Consider the following 23,399-nt stretch of genomic DNA (forward strand, 5'->3'; position numbering starts at 1 on the left):
TGAGCCTGGTTTCCCCTGATGCAGACAGTGGTGGACATCACTAAGATATCCTCTTAGCCTTCTTCTCCCAGGCTCTGCCTCTGCTGAACCCATGAGGCTTCCAACAGCCCATGCCCACTGTGAAGTGCTCCCTGAGGAGCAGCCCTGCTCTCCAGCTGGGCAGCTGCTCCCTTTTATGTAGAACCAGCAGTGGACTGGCTGAGTGAGTGATGCAGCTCATGCTCCAGGTGGTTGTTAAGGGCACTGAAACAGAGTCATCAGCTCCATACCAGCCCCTCAGGAATGCTGTTAGCAAATGGTAGCCGGCTGCACGTCGTGCTTCTGCCCATCAGCAGTTTGCAAGTCAGCAGGAGAAAAGCAAAGCAGAGGCTAAAATCTGGGGACATTTGGCCCACAGTTGGATTTTGTCTTGAGCTGAGAGTTTTGGAGAGCTAACAGTGTAGTCTCTCCAGTTTTGCTTATTTGCCTTCTATGTAAAATCATCAGAAGTCTCTTTCCCTCCCCCACAATTACTATTATTAACACCATTCGGAAAGCCAGCAGCAAAATGCTAGGGAATGTGCCCAGCACAGATGAGGAGGAAACAGTAATCACATGGAAGCTCCAGCCTGCTCTACACTCAGCAGCTCTCCTTCTGAGCCAGCACACCATGCTGCTGATTTTCAAGAGCAGCTAATTCATCATCTAGCTCTCAATTAGCTTCCAATTGTCACTTTTAAAGTCTGTAGCCAGTTATGGGCTGGCTATCTAGCCATAGCTCTGCAGATATGACTCACCCAGGGACCTTCCTGAGAACTGGTGTTCTGGCTGTGAAACACTGGGTGTGCAAAAAAGAAGCAATCAGTGGGATTGTCAGCATTTGCTGACAGGTTTTTTTGTTTCCACTGAGCTGCTGAACACATGGGACCATGGTGGGCATGGAGATGTCCCTCAAGTGGCAGCACATGCTCAGGCACTTTGGGGAGTGCTAGCTGAGCCAGGACCTGGTACCTGGAACCTGAGAGCTGCAGGAGAGGACTGGAGAAGGCTGTGCTGGGCAGGTTTAGGTGGGATGCAGAATATCAGCAAACTGATTTGCCTGCTGGTTTTTGGGCCGTTTTGCTGCAGCCCAAGGACACAGGGCAGAAATGAGCAGGATGCTTATAGGAGACATCACAAATATGCCCAGAAATTCAGGTGCTGCATAGAATTAGAGATTTGTGCTTTTTGCACAGCTGAAGTGGTACTTTTCTTATCACCAACCAAGAAAGGGAAGCATCCCAAGGTGGTTGTATGGGTGCACCCCAGTAAAGCTGTCCCCAGACCAGTTTGTGCCAGTGCAGCCAGGAGACCTCAGGTATCAGGTGGTGTTTTATTTATACAGAGATGTATGGGGGTGCCTTTCCATCAGAGTGGCAGCCACGTTTACTCTCAGCTGCGGCCATCAGCAGCAACTTCATCTCCTGCTAAACTGAGGCAGGGGGGGTGGCACCTTGATGTCTTGGCCTCTTTCCAGTTTCTTCTCGCAGTCGACGAGGTAATTGACCCCATCGATGACAATCTGGACTAGCTCCACCTACAACAACAAGAAAATTGTAGTAACAGGTTTAGCTCATCTGTCAATAGAAGAGTGGGAAGTTGGCTTGTGCTGTCACAAAAGCAGGCAAAGCTGTAAGTGAGGAGCATCACAGACATCACACCCCCTCTGGCACAGGGTTCTGCGAAGCCACAGTAATTCCCTTCTCCTGTTTGCCCTGAGCTCAGACCAGCAGCAGCAGAAACGTTGAAGTAGGTCCCTGAAGTTATCTCCACCAAACTGCTCCCTCAGGAACAAACCAACCAGGAGAAAGCCCCTATATAAAGTGTTCAGGCAGAAGCTGAGAGACCTGTTTCAAACATGCCCCCCGAAAGGGTGCAGGGTGCTCCCCCAGGTGTTGCTGAGCAGCGATGCCTGGCACAGAGCATTCCCCACACTGCACGAGGGTGAGAACACAGAGCAGCTGTGCTGTGAGTGCTCAGCACAGCCAGGCAGTGCTTGATGAAGCACTAAAGTTCTTGCTGTGTCTCCCCAGCTCCCAAGCCCAAAACACACCATGTGTGCAGGAACATTTGTGTGAGCACAGAGACATGGAAATGAATTGGGAGGGATGCTGGTGCAAGGAGAGCAAGAAGGAGGCTTGCTGCCTTGGTTCACACCAGCCCTGAATGCTGCTGGAGGCACAGGGTGGGTGTCCTTGACGTGGCTGGGACTGGGAGGATGGCAGGAGTGCCAGGGACATTTTCAGTGCCTGAGAAAGCTCATCAGAGCACAGCTGTGTCCTTCCCCTGCAGACAGCCATGGCCCTGCTGGGATGGTCCCTCAGCCGTAGGAGCACCCTGCCCGTCCTGCCAGGCTGTGCTGAGGCTTCTGCCAGGCCCAGCACACACAGCTCTGGACCCATGCTGGCTCTGCAGCACCCAGCACTCCTTCGTTCCCAGCTCTTGAGTGACACTGCCACAGGTGGGATTCGCTCCAGGCCCAGAGCAGCACCAGAATTTGTAATTCTGTATGGCGGGGGGGTGGTGGTGTCTTCATAACCTGCTTCAAAATTGCTGGAGAATACAAGGGGCTTTGTCCCCAGCAGACAGGTGACATGTGAGGACCACACGCCCTGTGGCACTGTGAGCCAGTGAGATAAAGCTGATACTTCTGAATCTCCATGAAATGGTTCATTAGCAACCTTAAATGACTGGCTTGTTAAAACCAAGTGCAAAGACTAAATCCCATTGTCTCTTTATTGTGACAGTTGCTGATTTTCAAGGGATTTGTGTTTACTATAAAGCATCTCAGTGGCTTAGCAGTTTATTTCATTGTCCTTTACAGACCAGCTGTGTTGGGAATTCAGAGGTCTGAATTTGCAGTCTCCATAAGAAAACAAATTTCATATTAAGTTTGCATTGACCAGTAACTGAAACAGCAAAAATGCAAACAGTTTTATTTTGCACCTTTGGGAACATAATTCAGTTCTGCAAACACATTTACCACATAATGGAATTTATTTAATTATTTACTGAATAAAATTTATCTTATAATAAAACTTTTCTTATCCCCTGAGTATGTCTTCTCTTATTTAGATTTCAGAATCTCCAAGGTAGGGCCTGTGTCTTTTTTGTTGTCTTAGTCCTTTGGATCCTTGCTGTAGGAGGCATCACTGACTTCAATGGAAGTCTTTATATAAGCAAAAAAATTTGTAGGCTTAGGCTGTCTGTCAGTAGGGCTTAATTAATCATGCCGTGTAATCCTCTTTTATTATTGTTACTTTAATATAAAGCACACATGATGATGTGTCAGGTATTAGTAGATGTCTTTTTCACAGGCTGTTTTGGCAAATAAAACAGCTTAATAGTATTTCACACTTATTTATTTTGTTCCCTGTTACTTACTTCATTCTAGATCCCAAGGAACACAGGTGCCTGCATCAAACTTCAATATTTAAAGTGTCCAGACCTCTGTCTGTGGCTGTGGGGCATTCAAAGGCACGTCTGGATCAGAAAGCACAGGACACCTGGCTGAGCTCCAGTGGCAGATGAGCCAGGAAGGGAAGGCACTGTGGACTGGGTTAATTTTGCTGTCACCAGATGCATTATCCCAGGGTTATATTTCTATTATGAAAAACTACCTAGAATCAGGCTGGCCCCAGGTCTTGGGCTGCAACACCGGGGCCAGACTGCATCCACATCCAAACTGCCACAGCCTCGGGGTTTGACTGTGAGAGGAGGCTGCAGCTCCTGGGCATGGCTGTTTCTCCCCCATCCTCGTTAGCCTTGCTCTTAGGAGCTGCCCTGCCTTATAAAATAGTTGAACGTGAAGCTGGAATGAGGTGTGGGACCCGGGCTCCCAGGAAGGCAGCAGCAGCTCCAGGCTGCAGGGTCATTTCCACGCTCTGGCACAGCAAATGTTCCTTCTCACTGAAATGGCATTGCAGCATATGTCTGAGGGGAACCCATCTCTCTGCGGTCTGTGCCCTACAGGGGAGGCTCAGGACTGACTGTGAAATCTTTGCCCTGATTTAAATCTAACTGTGATTTAAACCCAGCTCTCTTGTGTCCTCTGCTGAGAGGCACACAGGACATGTGGAAATGGCCCCAGCTCCTCAGTTACTGCAGAGTGGAAGCCTTGTGCTGCTGTGCAGCCGTGAAGGAAGTGTGTGACTTGGTAGTGAAAGGAACGTGACACCCTACACCAAGTCTTGCTTTAGTGCCTGATACCCTGCGTGGGTTAGGACTCCATGCCTGCTTCCTTGCACCACCTGCATGCCCTCAAGGAGATCCTCAGCACATTTGCTCAGGGTTGGGTTTTTTCACTGCCATAATAGGAGTATTCATCAAGCACTTCATGCATGTTAACAGTTTTTCTTTCAGTGAGCATCTCCACTGGGCCAGAATCACCGTGAGTAAAAACTGCTGTGGATCCACTGAGGTCAGCAGAGGGAAACTGACCCCTGTCTGTACAGATCTCAGCTAAAAAGCCAGGGGAAAACACAGAAAACCCCCCTAAAAAGATCAGTTTACCTCTGAGCGACCGATGCGGTCCAGGTTGGAGATGTCATAGACGTCGGCCACAGCCGCCGTGTCCACCCCGCCGGTGCCACGCTTCTGCAGGCGCAGGTTCTCCAGGATTTTGGAAAACCTGGGGTCCTGTCAGGAGAAACAGCTTTGAGCTTACTGCCTTTCACTGCGTGTATGGTATATATGACAGGCAGAGGTGCAGTTTTGTCACTGCTTCGATCACAGCACATCTTCGTGGCTTCCCGCGAAGCAGATTGATTTCCATAATAAATACAGCAATTTGCAGAATTAAAGCGTGCTCGTTTAGCTGCGCACTACCCCCGGGACCTTGCTACACACATCCCTGCAGTTGCCGTAAGCTGTCATTTTTCCTCTGTTCCCTTACACACCAGGAGAGCTGACTTTTGCCACGTTTCAGCGCCGTGTGTACCTTGCTGAGCCTGGGCAGCTTGACGTGGACTCCGGCGCGCAGCCCCGTGCCCAGGTTGGAGGGACAGGTCAGCACGTACCCGAGACGCTCGTTCCACATGAACTCCCAGCCCCGCTCCTTGATCAGCCGTTCCACCTGGGGTGGCCAGACAGAAACAAAACAGAAAGGGCAGCATATACCAGTGTCCTATTTTAAGATACCAGTGGAGTGGCAGGAATTTACACCTGGGTGCGGTGTGGTCTAGGTGTGATACGAATGTTTGCAGACATCAGGTACCAGAAGGATTTCTTCACCATCTTCTCATGACCACTGTCTTTCAGACTCTTTGTCACTTCATCACAAAACTCCCTCTTGCGTTGTTTCTGTAAAGCCTTGGCCCATGGAGCCACATCCTCGCTTAAGAGTTGTGGCTTTTGCCATTTGTTTCTAACTCAGTAATTTTGAAGTAAGTTTGCAACATAGGACCCCAAAGGACTCAAACACTACGAAGCAAACAGAGGGAGCTGAACCTGATTTTTGTGTAGTTTTCTAGCTGATGTCATGATTCCTTGAAGAGGACTCCTGGTCTCTAAATGCCAGGCTTCCATTATAAGCGGGCAACACAGCTTGTAGATAAGACTTCTCATCAGTAGGTCTCTGACCAAAATTAACAGGAGAGTGAAATAATTATCTTCAGGAAAGTCACAAGGGTCTATTGCCCTTTGAATAACCTGCAACTCTGTTCTCTCATCTGTGCTTCTCAGACTTGCTTGTGCAAACCCAATACAATTTCAGTTCAGTTCTCGTCTCTCCCTGAGGAGAGCTGGATACATAAACCAGCTCATGCCCACAGGACTCCTAGAAATGCAGCTGAATACTTCAGGTCTGCAGAAGGATACAGAATAAATGACTCTCCTAAGATCACTTCTGTATCTTGTGAGGATAACACAACTGGTGGTGGGAAACTAGATCTGATTTGCTGCCCCAGACGCCTGCTGTGGTCACAGCTCCCAAAGCTGCCCCAGCACTTTCCGTGTCCACGTCCACAGGTTGACATGAGCTCAGCTCAGCAGCAGAGGCAAAGCTGGCAACAACACCTGGGAGCTGTGTCACCTGTGCACTGCTCAGTCTCACAGGTATGCCTGGAAACCCACCCTGGAAACTCTCAGTAACCACCTTGATGCCAATGGATCATAAGTCAGATGACTGTTTTTCTGTGCCTCAAAGCCCAGTGCAAACCATAACCCTAACCCAAACCATTCCAGGGTTCCTTGACATTACCTGTGGGGCACAGTAAAGTTCTCTTTCTCTCGTAAGTCAACTTTTTTTTGTGCCAGAGCAGGTCAGAGGGCTGCACTGGGCCCAGACCCAACCTGAGTCACCTGGACTGTCTGGGCAAAACTGTTTTAAACCACACCCTGTCTCAGGAAGCCTTTCTTTGTTAGCATTGTGATTAGCTAGACCAACATAAAATCCAGGAGCCCTAGTGATCAGTTCTTAGTATTTTAATCACAAACCCCCATATCTCCCCAAAATAGTGAGTGCTAGGCCCTGAGACCTGTGCACAACCTCAGCAGGCTGCACTCTGCTCCCAGCCTCAGGAATGAGAACCAGGAGGGCCAAATAAAGTCTTCATTCAAGCAAATCAAACAATCCAAATGAAATGCTTCATTTATTAATTCCCACAGTCTGCAGGCACAAAATAGCAAAAAAAATATAGTATATTTATTTATTTTTCCCTACAACTCAGCTTGCAATCTGCTCGTGTTTCCTGCTTTAGCTGTGTTAATGTGGGTTGTTGTGTGGACTGATGTGACTTCATTTCATTGCTCCCGGAGATGTCAGCTCAGTGTGAACCACAGTAAGCACGGGTGACAACAGTGAATAAACAGGAATAATAAACTCATTGAGACAGTACCTCTTTTAATCCACGGCAGAATCTTTCAAAGACACGTTTCATGTTGCCACCCTTCTCCATGGAGATCACCCTGGTGTGGTCCTCTTCATTAATCCAAATGAGAAATGTCTTCTCATTGTTGTGCCTAGTCAAGAGGGGAGAAAAAAAAAATCTTTTAAAAAGCAAGCCCTGAGAAATAATTCTCAGCATCCTCAGTTTACCACAGTCTCTCTGAGCACTAGAGGTGTTAAACATGTCATAATAAAACTGTTGTCTCCAGTGAGAGATTGGAGCTGATTCCACCACTGGGTCCCTCATGCCTGTGGCATTACAGGGTCTCTTGGGCACAGTGTGAGGAAAGTTTTCTGGTCACATCATCCCGCTGTAGTGCTAGGCAAGGAAAACGTGTGGTCCTCCATCAGGAGGGTGCAGCCAAGGGAGGAGCCAAGCTCTGCACCCTCTGTCCCCAGGGAAGGGTTCTATTGCTCTTGGAAAACCCAAACACTTACATGCTGCTGGGAGCCAAGTAAAGTGTGCTCAGGGTTTTGTTCTCCCCAGTCTCAAACCCCAGTTCCCGCTGTGTCCCTGGCAGCACTGGGTGTCTGCATCCCTCAAGGGATGTGTCTGGGACCCCTCAGTGACCCTGCTGTGTTAGTAAGGACAGAACCCCTGAAAACCCGCTCCTGCTTCAAACAGACAATCAGGGCTGGCTTTGTGAAGTGCTGGGTCACTTTTCCTGGCTTTGTCTTCTCTTGGCCAGTCTCCTACTGCTGCCTTTCTACAGCACATAGAAGGTGATTGATGGGATCAGACTCATTTGTGCCAACAGTGAAATATCACCAGGTTTAAGGCACATGAAAGTGAAAGTTCAAGATCACTGAGAGCCTGACTTTCAGCTGGTCTTTTACTGCATCTCCTTTTTCTTTTTGCAGTTGGAGCTGGACAGTGCAATGCTGAGCAGGTGTAAACATCCTGTGCCCTGACATTGGGGTCAGGCAAGGTCCAGTCACCTCCTCCTCAGTCACATACAAATGCTGAGGGAGGGTTTTATAAATAGTGTGAGTTTGGCCTAACTCACCTCCCCCTTTTGGTTATACAAGTGTTCCCACTGCTTTCAGGACCATGCATTTAAAGTGTGCCATTGCTGATGGTGCTGTGGTGGAAATGGTTCTGCAGCCCATAACAAGGACAGGATCTAAATCATCAAAAGCAAAATGATTTCCAGAACGTGCACAATTTTTGACAGCATGTTTTTGCAAGAGAAAGGAAGCTTTTCAAGTAGTAGCTTACAGAAGTACGTTCCAATCACACTGATTTTTTTTTTTCCCGTTTGTCTGATATTTCACATGTAAAAGAAGCCAAAACCTAGGTCTATTTTATTCAGGAGATCCCTGGATTGTAATATGCTGTTCTACTTCTGTTTGTTTGTAGAGGCAATGAATGAGGAACAAAGGTCCCTCAAGCTTTATCCTTTTCCTCAGACTTAGATGGGGACCAAACAATCTGCACCTTGTTGAATCTAATAAGAAGCTTGTTGAAATGAAAAAATCCTCACAGTTTTCCAGCAGGTCACTGGGTTTCCTAGGTGATCAGGTTTCACACTAGGTAATTCCTCAGAATCCTTTTTGCCTGTTGTTTCAGCATTAAAGCACCTGGCAATGCCTACCAGTGCAGCAGGGTGGATGCAGATGCTGTGCACTGCACAGCTGCCCCCTCCTCTCCTGCTGGTTTGGGCACTCATCTCAGAGCTTGTTACCCCTTTATCTCCACAAAAAATATTGTATTTGGTCCCAAAGTACGTCAAGTGAGGTGTGACTCTAAGAACAGACCTAGAACAAAGCAGGAAATTCAACTTCCCTGTCTCCTTTTCATCCAGCTCATTTGGAAGGAAAAGGTTGCTTTCAGCCCTGGGAGTTAAAACATTTTTCTTTTTAAAGCAAACTGGACATACTGTGAGTGTGGGACCAGAATGGCTGCAGGGTTAGGACAAGCAAGGAGGTTGGTAAGACAATCTTTAAGCAGGACACAGGACTCTGCAGATCTCACAACATACCAGATTCCTCTGGCGTCCGGCCAGTCACGTGCCATCCCAGCACATGTTAGCAAAGGGGACACTGGCTTGTCAAAGAGAAAGTGATCCTGGGCACCAAAACGGGGCCAAAGGGAGACAGACAGACAGAGAGGGAGAGAAAACAAAACAAAATTCCAGTTTATCCAGGAAGCAGTGTAATGCTGTCCAATACATTTTTTGTGAAGGCAGTGGAAGCACAAGCAAATCACACAGTACAGCCTGGGAACCTGGTCCCTCTGCCTGGAAACTAAAAGCTCTTTACCCAGGTGATTTTCATAAGTCTTGCAGAGTCTCACTGACATGTTCTGCCAAAACCATTTTTCTAATGTAAGGAGGGATGGGAAGTGGGGCCTAAATCCATGTGGACACACCAACGGGTGCTCTTGAGGACCTGGCTCCAGATCTTCTCTGCATTCAGACATATTCCAGCGTAGGAGAAGACAATGAGTTCTTAAAGATTAAAAAAGATAATAATAAAAAATGCTAGTTCTGAAAATATACTTCTCCAGCATGGAGATTTAGATATTTATTCTGAGCATGAACTCAAGGCAGGAATTAAATCAGTGCTAATCTCAACCTTTTGGAATCACCGGCTTGGTCTGTTCCTTAACAGAGCTGCTATTTGTGACTTAATAAATGTAGCACTTGCTGTGCCACCAACTTGCCCCATGCCTGTTAGTTTACATTTAAAAAAATTAATTGGTTTTCGGGGGTTTTTTTTCCCCTAAGACAATAAGTATTTTATTATTGATTTCCGTGTGTATGCTAACAAACTGTTAGTTCTTAATTCCTTGAACACTGCTATATTGAATGTTGGGGGGGGTTTTGCTGGGAGTGTTGTTGGTTTTATTCTTTTTTTTTTTTAAACCTAGGGCTTAAGTAAAAATATTGAGGCAATCTATCCAGAGAGCATATGACGTGGTAGACACATTCATGTGCTTTACTTCATTTTTCCTTTAATGAAGAATGCAATAATTATTATTATATTCTTCATTTCACTTAGGTTTTCATCTTTGAATGCTTTGTAATGGACACAGTGGAGCCAGAACTCCAGCCATGCAGGAAGAAAAGGTATAGAGTTGTCTTTGTTCTTCAAAGGGACACAAAATTTCCCTCCTCAGCTTGCTCCACTTGACACTTTGCTTGAAAGAAAAATTCTCCTTTTAGCAAGAAAAGAGCTATTAGTTTTTCTCATGAGCATATGGCCCAAATCTGCAAAACACCAAATGCCTTCTGTGCTGAATGCAATTCAAGTAGCACTGATTTATCTCACTGAAATAAACTTTGATCTTACTGAGCTCAGATGGTGCCTTTTAAAAGCTGGCAGAAAGCCTGATCCCACAGAGGTGCAAGGTCCTGAATTACTGGAGGGGGTGAGCAGTGTTGTGAGGTAAGGAATGAATCTCAGGTTACAATGCCAGTGTCTGATTTCTATAACTTTGCATTTTCAACTATGAAACCAAACCAAACAAGATAAAATGCTGAATCGCTGAAGCCTATTCCACCACCCACAGGATTTAGCCTTAAACCATGAAGGAGTTACATTTTCCATACTCCTATTTCAATCTGTGCTTTCTGAGGGGCTGTCTCCTGCTGAAAAGAAAACCTGCAATAGGTCATCAACATCCTGTCAATAAACATATTCCCAAGGACATTCAATTTAAAAAGTTACTGACCTTACACAAATTCTTAACTCCTGGTTAATCCCGACTGTGACACCTAGTTCCAGGGTTATAAATAGTTACGTTACTTCATCAGCTCCCCTTTGGTTGATGTTATGGAACAATGTGCCATGAATATAGCTAAGAGGGTACAGCCATTCCTTTGGATATTTAAAATGCTCATTCAAGCTTTGTTTGATATGTCACATGCTGTGACAAAATCCATGATGAAAATCCTTGTGTTTCCATCTGTGTGACAATGAAAACTCTCGTTATGGGCCTGATCCTTCAATTCCTTAAACACAACGACAGGACTGGGAAAAGGTCACCTGGGTGCAATTGGCTACGGCCACTTTTGGGAAATTAGAATTAGCGTAGTTTTCACTAATGAAATTACAGCCAAATTTTGGGAAATTAGAATTAGTGTCATTTTGATGTCAAGCAATCATAGGCAAAGCCCCCCACCCCCACAGTACGGAATACAAATACCATGTGATGCCTATCTCAGTGTAATAGTTTAAGTTAGAATGTTTATTACTATAGAAAGAATCAATCTTTGCTCAAGGAAATGACCAAGGAAAGGTCCTGAATTTACCTCGATACTTGTCCAAAGAGGTGACAGCAGCCATGTGTGTTTGCTTTGACACAGGTCTCGCTCTCTGGAATATAAATCCACGCTTCAGACCTGCACAGTGATGTCCTTAACAGAAATACAGACCCTGGGCGGTTTGCTGTCCCATTAAAGATATCGACAGGCCATTAAGTACAGGTTAATTGTGTGGTTATCCTGCTCGGCTCTGCAGGGAAGCGTGTGCCCCCGAGGAAGGTGACGATTAAGCTAAAGGAGAGGCGGCGAAGGCGCTGCGGGCGCGGAGCGGGACTTACATTGTAGGTACAAAAATGCTGTTAGTGAGGATCTTCTTGTTATTTTTCTAAGTCCGTGAGAGACTTTTCTCTCTCACAGAAGAGGTAGCAGGGAATGTAAACAACCAAGCCACCTGCAACCTTGGAAAGTCTTGTTTATGGTATAGTAGAAAATATTTTGACAATGGATGTTTTAGGATTTTGGCCAATCACCCCCAAGGGGTGGCTGGTCCTTTGTCCAATTAGACTATGAAGAAAAAACTCTATAAAGAGTTTGTAAAATAATTAAATAAATCAATCTTGCTGCACAATTCCTGTCTGCTGGATCTTCTCTTCCTCCTCCTCCCTATGGCTGCGGGACACAGTGATATACCGTAGGAACCAGGCCTGCGGTAATACTTACATCGATCAGCTGCTGCTGCTCTCGCTCCGTCATGCTGGTCAGGCTGTAGTACTTGCCGGACAGGTCCCCCCGCAGGCCGGACAGCGCGGTGACCACGACGTTCTCGACCTCCCTGCGCTCGGCGCGGGTGCAGGCGGGTGGCAGGCTGAGCCCGCGGATGCTGCGCCCGGTGCGCACCCGGGACGAGAGCACGTAGCGCTCATCGAACTGGCCCTGGGTGATCTGTGGGGAGACAGGGCTCAGTGCTCGCCTTCCGTCCACCTCTAAAACCCAAATCCCGTCATGCACAAAGAGGGGCTTCTCTCTGCCCAGCCCCGGCATCCTCTCCACTCAGGACAGCGGGAGCCCTCCAAGAGCTTCGGGCACCAGGAGTTGTTTTCAGGACCAACACCTTTCTCTGGCTGAACGAACATGTTGGAGTGACCAGCTGGTCCTGCATGGTCCCCAAATGTGGAGTCCACGTGGCTTTTGGAAAATAGGGATATGGGCAGAGGCAGAGGGCCAGGTAAGGAAATCCTTTGGAAGAGGGAAGCTCAAAATGAGCACAGCGTAGCTGAACTATGAAGGAAGTACTGAGCTGCACATAAAGTTTGACCCTATGTATGTGGGGGTACTGGATTCAACTCCTGCTTTCATTGCATGCCTTAGACCCATGTTAATCTGAGGAACTCCAGCCCGGGGAATTCCAGCCCAAGGAATTCCTCCACACCAGAGAATGGGTGGCTTCATTGGAGGCCCAGCTGAAATGTCTCTATACAAACACACCATAGAATGGGCAATAAGCAGGAGGGGTCAGATGTGCCACCTCACCGGCATCATGGGGATGTGGAGGGACATTCCTGTGACTTGGAGTGGAAGGATACAGGCTTCCTGGGAAGGCAGGCAGGGGAGATGAGGGGGGGGTGTCATCCTTTAAAGCAGTGACCAGCTGGAGTGCAAGATCACTAACTGGAGTGCGGGAGAGCAGACCTCAGCCTCTCCAGGGATCTGCTTGGCCAAGCAGCATGGGGTAAATCCCTGGAGGGAACAGGGGCCCAAGGAGCTGGGTAATATTCATGGATCAACCCCTCCAAGCTCAGGAGTGATGCATCCCAACAAAGAGGGCACCAGGAAAAAACATCAGGATGCCTGTGTAGATGAGCAAGGAGCTCCTGAACAAGCTCAGATGCAAACAGGAAATCTACAGAGGGTGGAAGCAAGGACAGGTATCCTGGGAGGAGTACAGAGCAGCTGTGGCTGCCCCTGGATCCCTGGAAGTGTCCAAGGCCAGGCTGGATGGGGCTGGGAGCACCCTGGGATAGTGGAAGGTGTCCCTGCCCATGGCAGGGGCTGGGAATGAGATGGGCTTTAGGATCCCCTACAGCCCAAACCATTTTCTGATGATTCTGTGTTCTCTAAGCTCATGAACAGACCCAGGTGCCCAGTGAGGCTGTGTCCCAAATGCTTGGTACAGCTGGCACTTATTCCCTGCTGAGAACAAGGGCTGCAGCTGACAGGGCCATGACTGGCATCCCATTTTCCTTAAACATAAAATTGGGTCTTCACAGTTGGATCTAGAAAAGTAAAAGTACTGTTGCATACAGCATCATCATTGGAATAAGCAGCTCAGAGCCTTTCTTGTGGCATTGTTTTGTTTCAGTCCTACCTTGGATGCATCCAGGTCTGTGTGATGCTTCATTGTCCGTGGATCGTAGCCATTATGTCTCGCTTTAATGACAGGGTCAAAAATCTCAGCAAACACCTGCGGAGTCAAGAGAACATAGAGAGAGTCTGCAGCATCACAGGAACGCATCCTCGCAGCAGCTCCAGACAGAAGGCCCTGTCTGCAGTTACCATAGACAGGGACTGAACAGCCAGGCTGGGGTTTGGGGTGTATTGCCAACCAGAACACACTCCAGAGCCCCCCAGCCACTTGCCTCTAGGTTCTAGGTCATGCAGGAGTACCCTGAGTCTTCCCTGCCATGGGAAGAGTCCTGGTTAGAGCCACTTGGCTCAGCTGTGCCCATAGTGAGCCCCAGCACAGCTCCCTGCCGGGGAGCAGCAGTGCACACCTGGACAGGCACACCAAACCCAGGAGCTGAGAGTCTGGAGTGGCAGATATCCAGCCCACACTCACTGGGACACTGTGGGGAGGCTGCACAGGAACAGGCACCACTGCAGGTGGATGAAGGAAGCAGACCACAGGGATCAATAACAATAAGGACTTTCTTCTGTTTTCCTCTTCTCATTGCAGAGCTAAATGAACTGTCCACCCTGATGCTGTTTGCCTTCAGTTTTCCTCGTGATCCAAAGGCTGTGGCTTAGTGATGTCTGGCACTGCCCAGAAGATATGTCTGCTTTGCTTCTGCCTCTGCTGATTCACAATGTGATTTCCACATCATGTTCATTTTGTGTGTGTCAGAGTTGGACAGTTTTTCCATAAATTAGGTTTAGTTGTAGGAAGGAGGGCAGCTGCTGGAGGCAGGTAGCAGCTGCTGCCAAGGGGGTACATTTTATTACCTTCAGCTGCAGCAGAGGGGGCACCTATAGTAATACCACATGTCCCTGCTTCTCCTAATGCGCAAAAGGAGGGAAAACACCAGCCTGCCCCCAGTGTACCCTCTGGGACACAATTTGTCTTGGGAACATGCTCCATTCTGGGAATCTGTCTTCATCCAACAGGAACAGCACCACAAGCACAGACCCAGCCAGTCCTGTGGAATCCTCTTACCTCATAGGACTCTTCGTCCCCGGCCACCATGCCCACTGTCTTGATGAAGGGGTGGCCGGGGTTGTCCACTCCAGTCTGGATGCACTGGTCCAGGGTGTACCCGTTGGGGGTCATCTTGTCCCTGAGGCGGGAGTAGATGCCCGGCGTCAGGCACTCGGCCATGCAGTTGTTGTGCTTGCGCAGGTCGGGGTAGTCAGCACTGCAGAGAGAGAAACCCGAGGCATTACTGTGTCCCCTGGACAGTGACCTGGATGGTTTGTGAAGCTAAAAGTGTAATTATTCTTGGTTTATATGCTGCATTGAATTTTAGGAAGGAAGGAAGGCTCTGGTGCTGAATGTGCCCCACATTGCACCGTGCTTTGTGCTGCTGGGGGCCATCAGGGAAATGGGGCCCAGCGAGATCTGAAAGGGCACTGAGCCCCACTGAGACATCTGAGTCAGGCAGGAAAGAGCCCCAGCATCGAATTGCTCAGCTAGATAGACATTTAAGTTTAGATGAAGAAGCGCTCTTTGTTTGCAGCCTGGGTGCTCTCACAGCTTCATGGACATCAGAAGGATTGTCTGACCTGCCAGCTGGGCAGTGCTTCTTGTAAAATACAGGATTTGGTTTAATGGCGTTGTTATTTGCAGAAAGCTGCAGGCTGTATGAAGCCAGGGAAAATAAGACATTAGGCTTTAGCAAGGGGTCTTTGCAACTCTGTCAGTCCTCAGCTACCTTGTACTGGTAGTGATTTGCTTTATGCACAACTCTGGTATTTCTCTAAGAATATATTTTAGCTAGCATACTACAAATTACTTAATTAATAAAATTAAAAGATGTCAGATCCCTATCCACATTAGTTTTGGCAAGTCTGGCCAGCAAAGTCAATCTACAGAGAAGAAGCCCTGTAATTACTTTCTAACCGTCAGCCTGCCAGTTTGTAACAGAATTAGGAGTATTTCCAGTACAGCAGTAATCAGGAGATTATTACTGCTTGCATGGTGAAAATACTTTCAGATTTCCCAGTGGCAGAGTCCATACAACCAGCAGGTCCCGTAGGTGGACCTGCAAAGCTGTTGGTCACTGATGAGTTAAATATAATGATACACTACTAAACTTGAGGCATATCTTAGGCTTCCTGTTGTTCAGCAGTGTTGGTTTTGGTTGGTTTGGGGGTTTTTTTTTGTGAGTGTTGATATTATCCACATCCCTTGCAGGCCATTACTGGTGCTGCCCAGAAGTGGAGATGTTGGCGACGGTGCTGTGTTTGGTGCCACACAGCCCAGCGATGGCACACACGGGGACTCTGCCGCTCTGATGGGGTCAGCTCCCTCCCCACCCTGCCCCTGCTGCCTCCTTACCTGGGCGGGAAGAGCTTCCTCTTCTCCTGCACAGCAGCACTGACGTTGTGCTGGCCCAGCAGGTAGCCCGTGGCCAGCACCCCCGTGCCCGCGGCGGCGAACAGCGCGGGGGCCGCGCGCCCGGCCAGGAGACGGCAGAAGGTGCCAGCCATTCTCTCTGCAAGGAGCACAGCCAGGGTCAGCACCAGCACTGCAGCAACACCCCCAGCTCACCCCCCAGAACAGGACATTCTTCCCCTTTAGTAGCTCGTGCTCGTCCGGTGTGTTCAGGGAAATGTGGGGATTTACGGTGCGGTGTGTGGCGTGTGTGTATTCGTCCTGTTTTGTTCTGCTGGGGTCTAAGTCTGAGCAAGAAAATGGCATCTTCTGTGGGACTCTGAAAGAGGCAATGCACGTTTTTTCTTACAAGAATCAGATTTGGGTTAGTATTGTTGGTGACATACAGCTCTTGTCCAAGTAAAGGACAATTCTATGAACCTAAACTCCAGTTTGTGTCATCGACAGAAGCTTTTCCTTAAAACTGGACTCTGGTAAATCACTTTTGTGAGATGAGCATGGAAGATTTACAGAAAAACATGACATTTCTTCGAGGATCTGCTGTTTCAGTTGTTTTACCAAAAGTTTTCTCAAGTATGTTTTTATGCAATCTCTTCACCATTCTTTTGGAGGTTATACTAAACTCCTCAAAGCGTTTGATTTTATTTTTAGTGAGCAAAGAGTTCTAATTCCCAATAATTTTCTTGTAGGTCTGGGTCAGTTAGGGCCAAACCCTTTACTTCTTTGTCTTTTTCCCCCTTGTCCAAAGACAGATGCAATGTTGCATCTTTATCTTCTCACTTGGTAACAACTTCTTCGGCGCTTGCATGTTTTTATGTTGCAAACCAGTGTCTTCTTTCTATGTCACATCTGTGAGCTGATGTGTTCCAAGTTTGGAGTCATTTGTTTCATGTCCTCTGTTGTGCTTCAGCAATTTTTTACTGGAATCTTTTCATTCTGTCTCCTCCATGTCTTTGAAACACAATATCCAGTTAATATAACACCACTTCCAGAGAAAGGTGATGACTGTTTGACAGAAATTTCAGTATTTTTTCACTGAAAGATTCTCCCATATCTATGAATTCATTTAGGTGAGCTGCAGGACAGGCTCTTGTGACTGCAACAGGAATCCTCTCTCCCAAAATGCAGTACGAGTGTGTTTGACTATAAATAAAAATCAGATAAGAGGTTTCTGATGGAGATTTTTCTGATGATTTCTTTTCTGTGTGTTTAGCAGATGGCTCTTGTGCCTTTTCACAGTATAGCACCTCATCCTACACTCTGGAAATATTTCCTTGTGACTAATCTTCACAGAACTATTGTTGTTATACCTAAATGTCTGTGAAACACCATGTGTATTTTCCCAACAGCTCTGTGTATTTATAGTTCTGTTTCACCATTGCAAGGAATTGGCTGGCAGTCAAAAACCTGTCCTGAAAACTATCAGCCATATCACAATCCCACTGCAGATGATGATATTATGACAAACAACCCCAGGCACTCATCAGCACCTCTACCACCGTGGATTTTTTGGGAGCTTCTGAACCCTGTGTGGCTTTAAGGGACAAATATGGTTTGTACATCTGATTAAATTAGTGGAAGCATGTGCAGGGTGTGTTTAGGAAGAAGTGTGAGGCACAGCAGTGTAACCATGGCCTGTCAGAAACCCCCAGAGGCTCCGAGGGCTCTGTGTGCCCAGCCCGTGGGTGAGGCGCGTTCTGTGCTCCCCTGCCCCAGGTCTGCTGAGCTGCCCCGGGCACAGGGTGCAAACAGAAACCAGAACCCGTGAGCAGAAAGGGAAATTAAACACCTGGGAAAAGAAAGAGATGAACCCTGGGGGAAAGGCAAAGAGACCTTCTTGGTGCCTCAGAGCGTGCAGGCTTTGTGCCATGGTTGGTGTTGCGGCTTTGCTGCTGAGTGAGCCTGAGAACCCCTCCTCACCCTTATTTCTGCCTGTCTATGCCTTGGTGGGCTTTGATCCCCAAAGCAGGGCCAGCTTTATCGCCAGCTTTATCATGTGCCAGGCCACAAGTGTTTTCCCTGTGGGCAGTGTTATCTGCAGCTGGCTGCAGGCTCATCCCCAGGACAGTCTGGCATTGCTGGATCTCAGGAAAGGTTTCCCTGACCCTCAGGCAGGCTCTGCTTTACCTGACAGACACTTCTCTGGCAGCTCCTAGAAGCCTCTCACACTGGAGATGCCACAGACTGTGCAGGTTGTCTACCTAAAAAAAATATGAACCATCGTAAGACAGGGTTTGTTTCCCCTCTTTTAAAAAAGACATGGTGCTTAACTACACATCTCTTCCTACAATGGAAGGTACAACCTTCTGACTGGAGCATGGAATTGCCATCAGTTGTGACCATCGAATGCAAAGGGTCTAGGGGAACATGAAAGTTGGAATGCCTTAAGAGACGACAACCAGCGTCTGGAGAGCTGTGGAAAGTGAGCGTAATCCTTTCCATCACAGTGCTGTGACTCCTGACTCACTCACAGCTTTGGCCACATGGGTGGACTCTAGTCCTGGGTATGAATGTCCTGCAGCACAGGCAGTGCAACCAAATCAGCACAAAAAGACTGCTCAAAAACCTGGTGTACAACCTTAGCAAAGAAAGTTTTTACTTAATGAGGGCAAAAAATGAATAAGGAATTTTATTGGACAGGAAACAATATCATTTGAGGGTTTTTTTCTGTATTTTGCCTTTCAAAAGATAACATGATTTTTAAGTAATGCTTTGCTTCAAAACAAACCTTTTAAAAGATTCATTTGGAAAGAGTCTGAATGCAATGGCCTCAAACTAAGAAAAGATCCTCATCAAAGCTTTTTGTCAAGTCTGACCTCAAATCATTAATATATTCATCTCTTCTTCCCCCACAGAAATTGTCAGCCTGCCACTACAGTAGGTTTGCACCACCATTACCTCTGATTAAAGGAGTATGTTTTTCCTAGGAGCACTTTAGAATTACTGTGCTGTGATTCAGGTTTTGCCATAGACCATCTCTAAGCCTCCACTGCAAGGATTTCACTTTCATCGGGGTAATGTAACCACTGCACAGCCTAAAAAGTGCAGGTTTTTCTTTTGCAGGAGTTCCCTGAGTGTCTTCCCCTGTGCTCATGACAGAAAATCGATTTTCTCGGGAATGTCTGTGGTGCTGCCATAGTGCAGCTGGGACGGCGAAAGAACACTGTTTCAAGATCAGAGGAATTTTTGAGGGTATCAGTTTTAACCCTTGGGAAGGAATTGAGTGTTTGCCTGAGCTGACCAGGTGTGCTGGGAGGAGAACACCTCCCTTAGGAAGGCATCTGTTTTGTGCTCAAAACCATGTAGAGACAGTATGAAAAAAGGGAAGAGAAATAAATTCTAAGGATTAATCAACCTGAGGTTAAAAAACCCTCACCAAAACAACCCAAACTCTTATTCCTGGCCTGCATGTCTGTTCTGTTTAAATCAATGGCCTTTGTTACTACTTTTAACAGTTCGTTGCAGACATTTCTACCCATTATTTGTTCCACATGCACCTCCTTAATAACTCGCTCTTTTTTCATGCCTCTACATCAGCTTTTCATGACATTTCAAACTTAGAGATCATGTTCTGTCTCTGCCCTGAGCTCTTTCCCTTTTGTTTGGTGCTCAGCAGCCTCACAACTCCGGAGGGGGCTCTGAGCCCAGAGCAGAGCTCCTCTCCGCTGAGCGCCCGAGTGGCCGGAGACCAGAGCAGCCCTGGGGCCACAGCGTGGTCACTGCAGGCCAGTGATGGCCCCGGGGAGCCACACAGCCCCTGAGACCAGGAGACTCCTCACTCAGCAGGGCAGTACTGCCAGCGCAGACACAGAAACTCTTCTGAGCCAGGTTCTGTCATGGGGTTGTCTGCAACCCTATCAGTCCCGTCATTTTTTCTTACTATTACTTTCGTTTTCCCTTTACACTGGAATGCTTCCTCATAAGCAAAGGAGCTTTCTCCTCTGCTGGGCATTCTGAAGGCACTGGCAAAATATTCTTAAAGGGGTCTTGATTCTGATATATCAATTTCTTCTTAAATGTTTATGTGTGGTAAGTGGTTCATTAATTGCACCAACCTTCCACAAGTTTCAAGTTCTTTCAGTCCACCACAAGCTACATGAGAATTCAGGCTTTATTTTAGACAGGATTAGATGCATCTAATCTTAAACTGATTTTTACTGTGTCATTTGTCCAAGAGAGGTCTGATTTCTACGTGATTAGACACGACACCTTTTTTGGGGTACAAACCTTAAAGATTTCATTTTTCAGATTTTTAACAAGACTCTTAGGATTCCTGGCACGAGTCCTCAAGCACGTGTCACTCAGACAATGCTCCGTAGCAACAGAACTCTTTTCCCCAGTGTAATGGGTACGCACACTAAGAGGCACCTTCCTCGTGAACAATGTAAGGATGCAGATATTTTGGCCCACTGTGTAAGAAACACTCAGAGATGTGCCCCAAACTGAGCTGTGGCAGTGGCAGTCAGGGCTGAGCTGCTCTGCTGTCACCCACAGCCTGTGTGTCCTCCTGCCCTGTGCAGGTGGCACAGCCCCAGCAGTGCCCACAGCTCTCTGCTGCGGGTGGAGGGTCTGGTTTCGTGTCCCAGCCCGTATTCAGCACCAGGTGTGTCTCCTACAGGGGATTCCACCTGTAGGCAAGGGATGGGTTTCTGTTTTCCTCTTATTAGTCAAGGTCACTGCAAGGCATTTTTGGGTATTTGAGCTTCACAAAACGCTTTCACGGCTTGCCTTGTACATTTTCCCGTTTTACCTCAGTCTGCTCGTGCTCGGAATAGCTGTCTCATAACACTGGTCAGGATGTCTTTGTACACCACCAGGATGGCAGGTGGCCCCAGGCCAGGGAGTGGAGCACAGCTCAGTGCCTTGGGACTGGCCTTTCTCACTGGCACCAGCTCCTGTCCGGTTTTACCCCCAAGGTCATCTGTGCTTGTGGCACCTCTCAGAAAGGGCACAAACGCTGCTGTACAGGGGGGGAACACACAGCAAGTGTCCCATAAACAACTGCCCTGCACCACGTTCGTCCCATAATGAGCAGCTTTGGTTAATTCCAGGGAATCCTCCTGTGGGGCCATGTCTGCAGGGGCCAGAGTACATCTGCAGCACTGACTCAGAGTAACAGACAGTACAGCAGGTGACCTCCAGTGTCTGCAAAACCAAGGGCTCCTCATTCCACACTCCTCATTTTCACCCCCTTGGCACCATAAAGGGTGAGCCAGTGCAGGATCAAACCAGCCTTGCCTTTCCCAGTGCAGGATTCCCATATGCCATGGCCAGTGAATCAGCACAACGTGTCCACAAGGTCACAGCCTTAGAGGTCACAGCCCTTCTTGCTCTGCTCTGCCCCAGGACGTGCTCAGCTACCTGTAACCAGCCCTCAGGACACCCGTGTCCTGCCAGCAGCACATCTTGGGCTTTAAACTGCATTTTCTTATCTGTATCACCTGCCATACACAAAAAATGGAGACAAAGGCCAGCACCAAGGTTTAAATGAAGTCACTACAGCAAATCTGGTGCTGGCTGAAGAACAGCCCAAAGGATTGTAGGTGTCACTGGTGGAGGGGCACTTTGTAACACAGCTTGAACCCCAGGAATCTGACAACTTCAAAACTACTTCTAATATTAAGAAAAAAAATTTAAAAATTCTTGTCCTGTTAATTCTTCACTTTCTTGACTTCTTCTAAAGAGGAAGTTTCCAGCTTCACCTTTCTCTGCGTGCATTCTAACACAGGTATTGGTTATCCAGTATTTCACACTTGCCCGGAGGGAAGAAAGGTGTAAGGGTTACAGTGACATTTCTAGAAATAGAAGTAGATTAGATATTTGAGCCATGTCATGGGTGGTATTAATTGCAGCCCCATGTGATCCTGAGTGACATTTTGGAGGAATGGCACAGTCACAGCTAAAGTTCACACGGGCTCAGCCCCACAGGGAATGTGTGCACAGGTCTTACCCCACAAAGCTCTTTAGCCACAGGATCCCTGCGCTGAGCTGGGCCCTCACGTGGTGCAGGGACACGGAGCCTGGCCTTTTATACTTGAGAGGTAATTCCTCTAAGCCATCCTTAGCTCGAGCTAAAGCCTACAGAGGGCAGTGGAAAGTTTTCCCTGCCTGTCCATGGAAGGTTCTGGAGCCTCAGAAACATCTGCAGCGACTGCCATGAGTCACTGCTTGCCTCAGAGGCCATTTTTAGACACACAGAAATCAGTTTACATCACTCTTGGTTTGCAGCATCACCCTACAGCTCAGAGAATAAGACACACGTTAAAACATCCAATCTCATAAAGCAATATAGGTGATTTTTTTCCAGTTTCATTGCTCACCCTCAGCATCACTCAAACCCTTTTGACTCATCTGGGTTTTGAGATGCAGTCTCCAAAGCGCAGAAACAGCACCAAGTGCAGACATCGTTCTGACAGTGGCTTAATCACAGCGTGGAACATCTCCACCAAAAACACCAACCACATTTCAGTTTCTTCCTGCTTGTAATTCCAGAGGAGAGTGAATGGTTATAAAAACTTACTAATTTGGAGGAAAAAAAAAAAAAATCCAAACTATGAACCTGTGACCAGATTCATATGAGTAGAGAAGACACGGTAACTCTTCACAGATCAGAGAACAACCCCTTGGTACCACCATGACTTTTGGTTTCTGTCAGCTGAAGGTCTTGCTGGTCAGACCCGACCAGGTGAGACCCAGACGCCCAAATTCTCCTGCCAAAGCCCAGTCAAGGTGCAGGCACTGCTCACCCTTCTGAGCCAATCTGGTGCTATTTTGCAGTATAAACCTCTCATCTTCGCAGTGCAGAGAGCTACAATCAAAATCACAAAAAACTCATGTAATTAGAGACATTTTCTCTGAACTTGTTACACATCTGCAAAGAGTCTATCTTCCTCTAACTAAAATTGTTACTTAAGGGTCAGCATTAAGGTCTGGGCTTTATGATCCTAGAGATCTTTTCCAGTATTAATAATCCTGTGATTCCATGATTTGAAGCAGCTGCACAGTGGGGGCTGGCACAAACTTTCCTACACCAAGTACTTACACAAGTCAAGAAATTTAACCAAATTAACACCACATCCTGTGGTGCTTTGAATTTGTATTTAATAACCCTTGCATTTGAAATGCTATGGTTTGAGGCTAGAAAAGCAATGTATGTATAGTTACCTTGGAGCTGGAGGTAGGGATGTCCTGCTGCCTGCAGCGAGCCCAGAGTGTAAAGGGAGCAGGAGGCTGGGCACTGACAGGAGCCCAGGTAATTTGAGACGGGCAAAAGGAGGTGAGGGAAACGAAAATAATTGCTGCAGGGGCCAATCCTGCCCTGCTGGGTTACGTGAGTGGCATTTGCCTGCACAAGGGTACCCTTGAGGGCATCAGCAGGATGTGGCAGCAGCATCATCTCTCACACACCTCTCGAGTGCAGAGCACTCACGTCAGCCTGGTCCTCACCCAAGGACTCATT

General features: G+C 47.5%; 1 protein-coding gene across 1 annotated transcript; it reads right to left on the reverse strand.

Annotated features, from left to right (window-relative positions):
- Positions 1-1,332: 1,332 nt before the first annotated feature.
- CKMT2 (creatine kinase, mitochondrial 2) lies at positions 1,333-23,207 on the reverse strand. The gene is made up of 11 exons (XM_048292734.1): positions 23,105-23,207; positions 18,068-18,141; positions 15,884-16,040; positions 14,543-14,741; positions 13,478-13,573; positions 11,833-12,054; positions 8,887-8,972; positions 6,855-6,978; positions 4,958-5,092; positions 4,531-4,656; positions 1,333-1,555 (listed from the first exon to the last, which is right to left on the reverse strand). The coding sequence occupies exons 3-11, from the start codon at positions 16,033-16,035 to the stop codon at positions 1,436-1,438; spliced, it is 1,260 nt and encodes a 419-aa protein (XP_048148691.1). The 5' UTR covers positions 16,036-16,040; positions 18,068-18,141; positions 23,105-23,207; the 3' UTR covers positions 1,333-1,435.
- Between the last annotated feature and the right edge of the window lie 192 nt (positions 23,208-23,399).

This window comes from Corvus hawaiiensis, chromosome Z (assembly GCF_020740725.1).
Source record: "Corvus hawaiiensis isolate bCorHaw1 chromosome Z, bCorHaw1.pri.cur, whole genome shotgun sequence".
In the NCBI taxonomy this organism is placed as follows: Eukaryota; Metazoa; Chordata; class Aves; order Passeriformes; family Corvidae; genus Corvus; species Corvus hawaiiensis.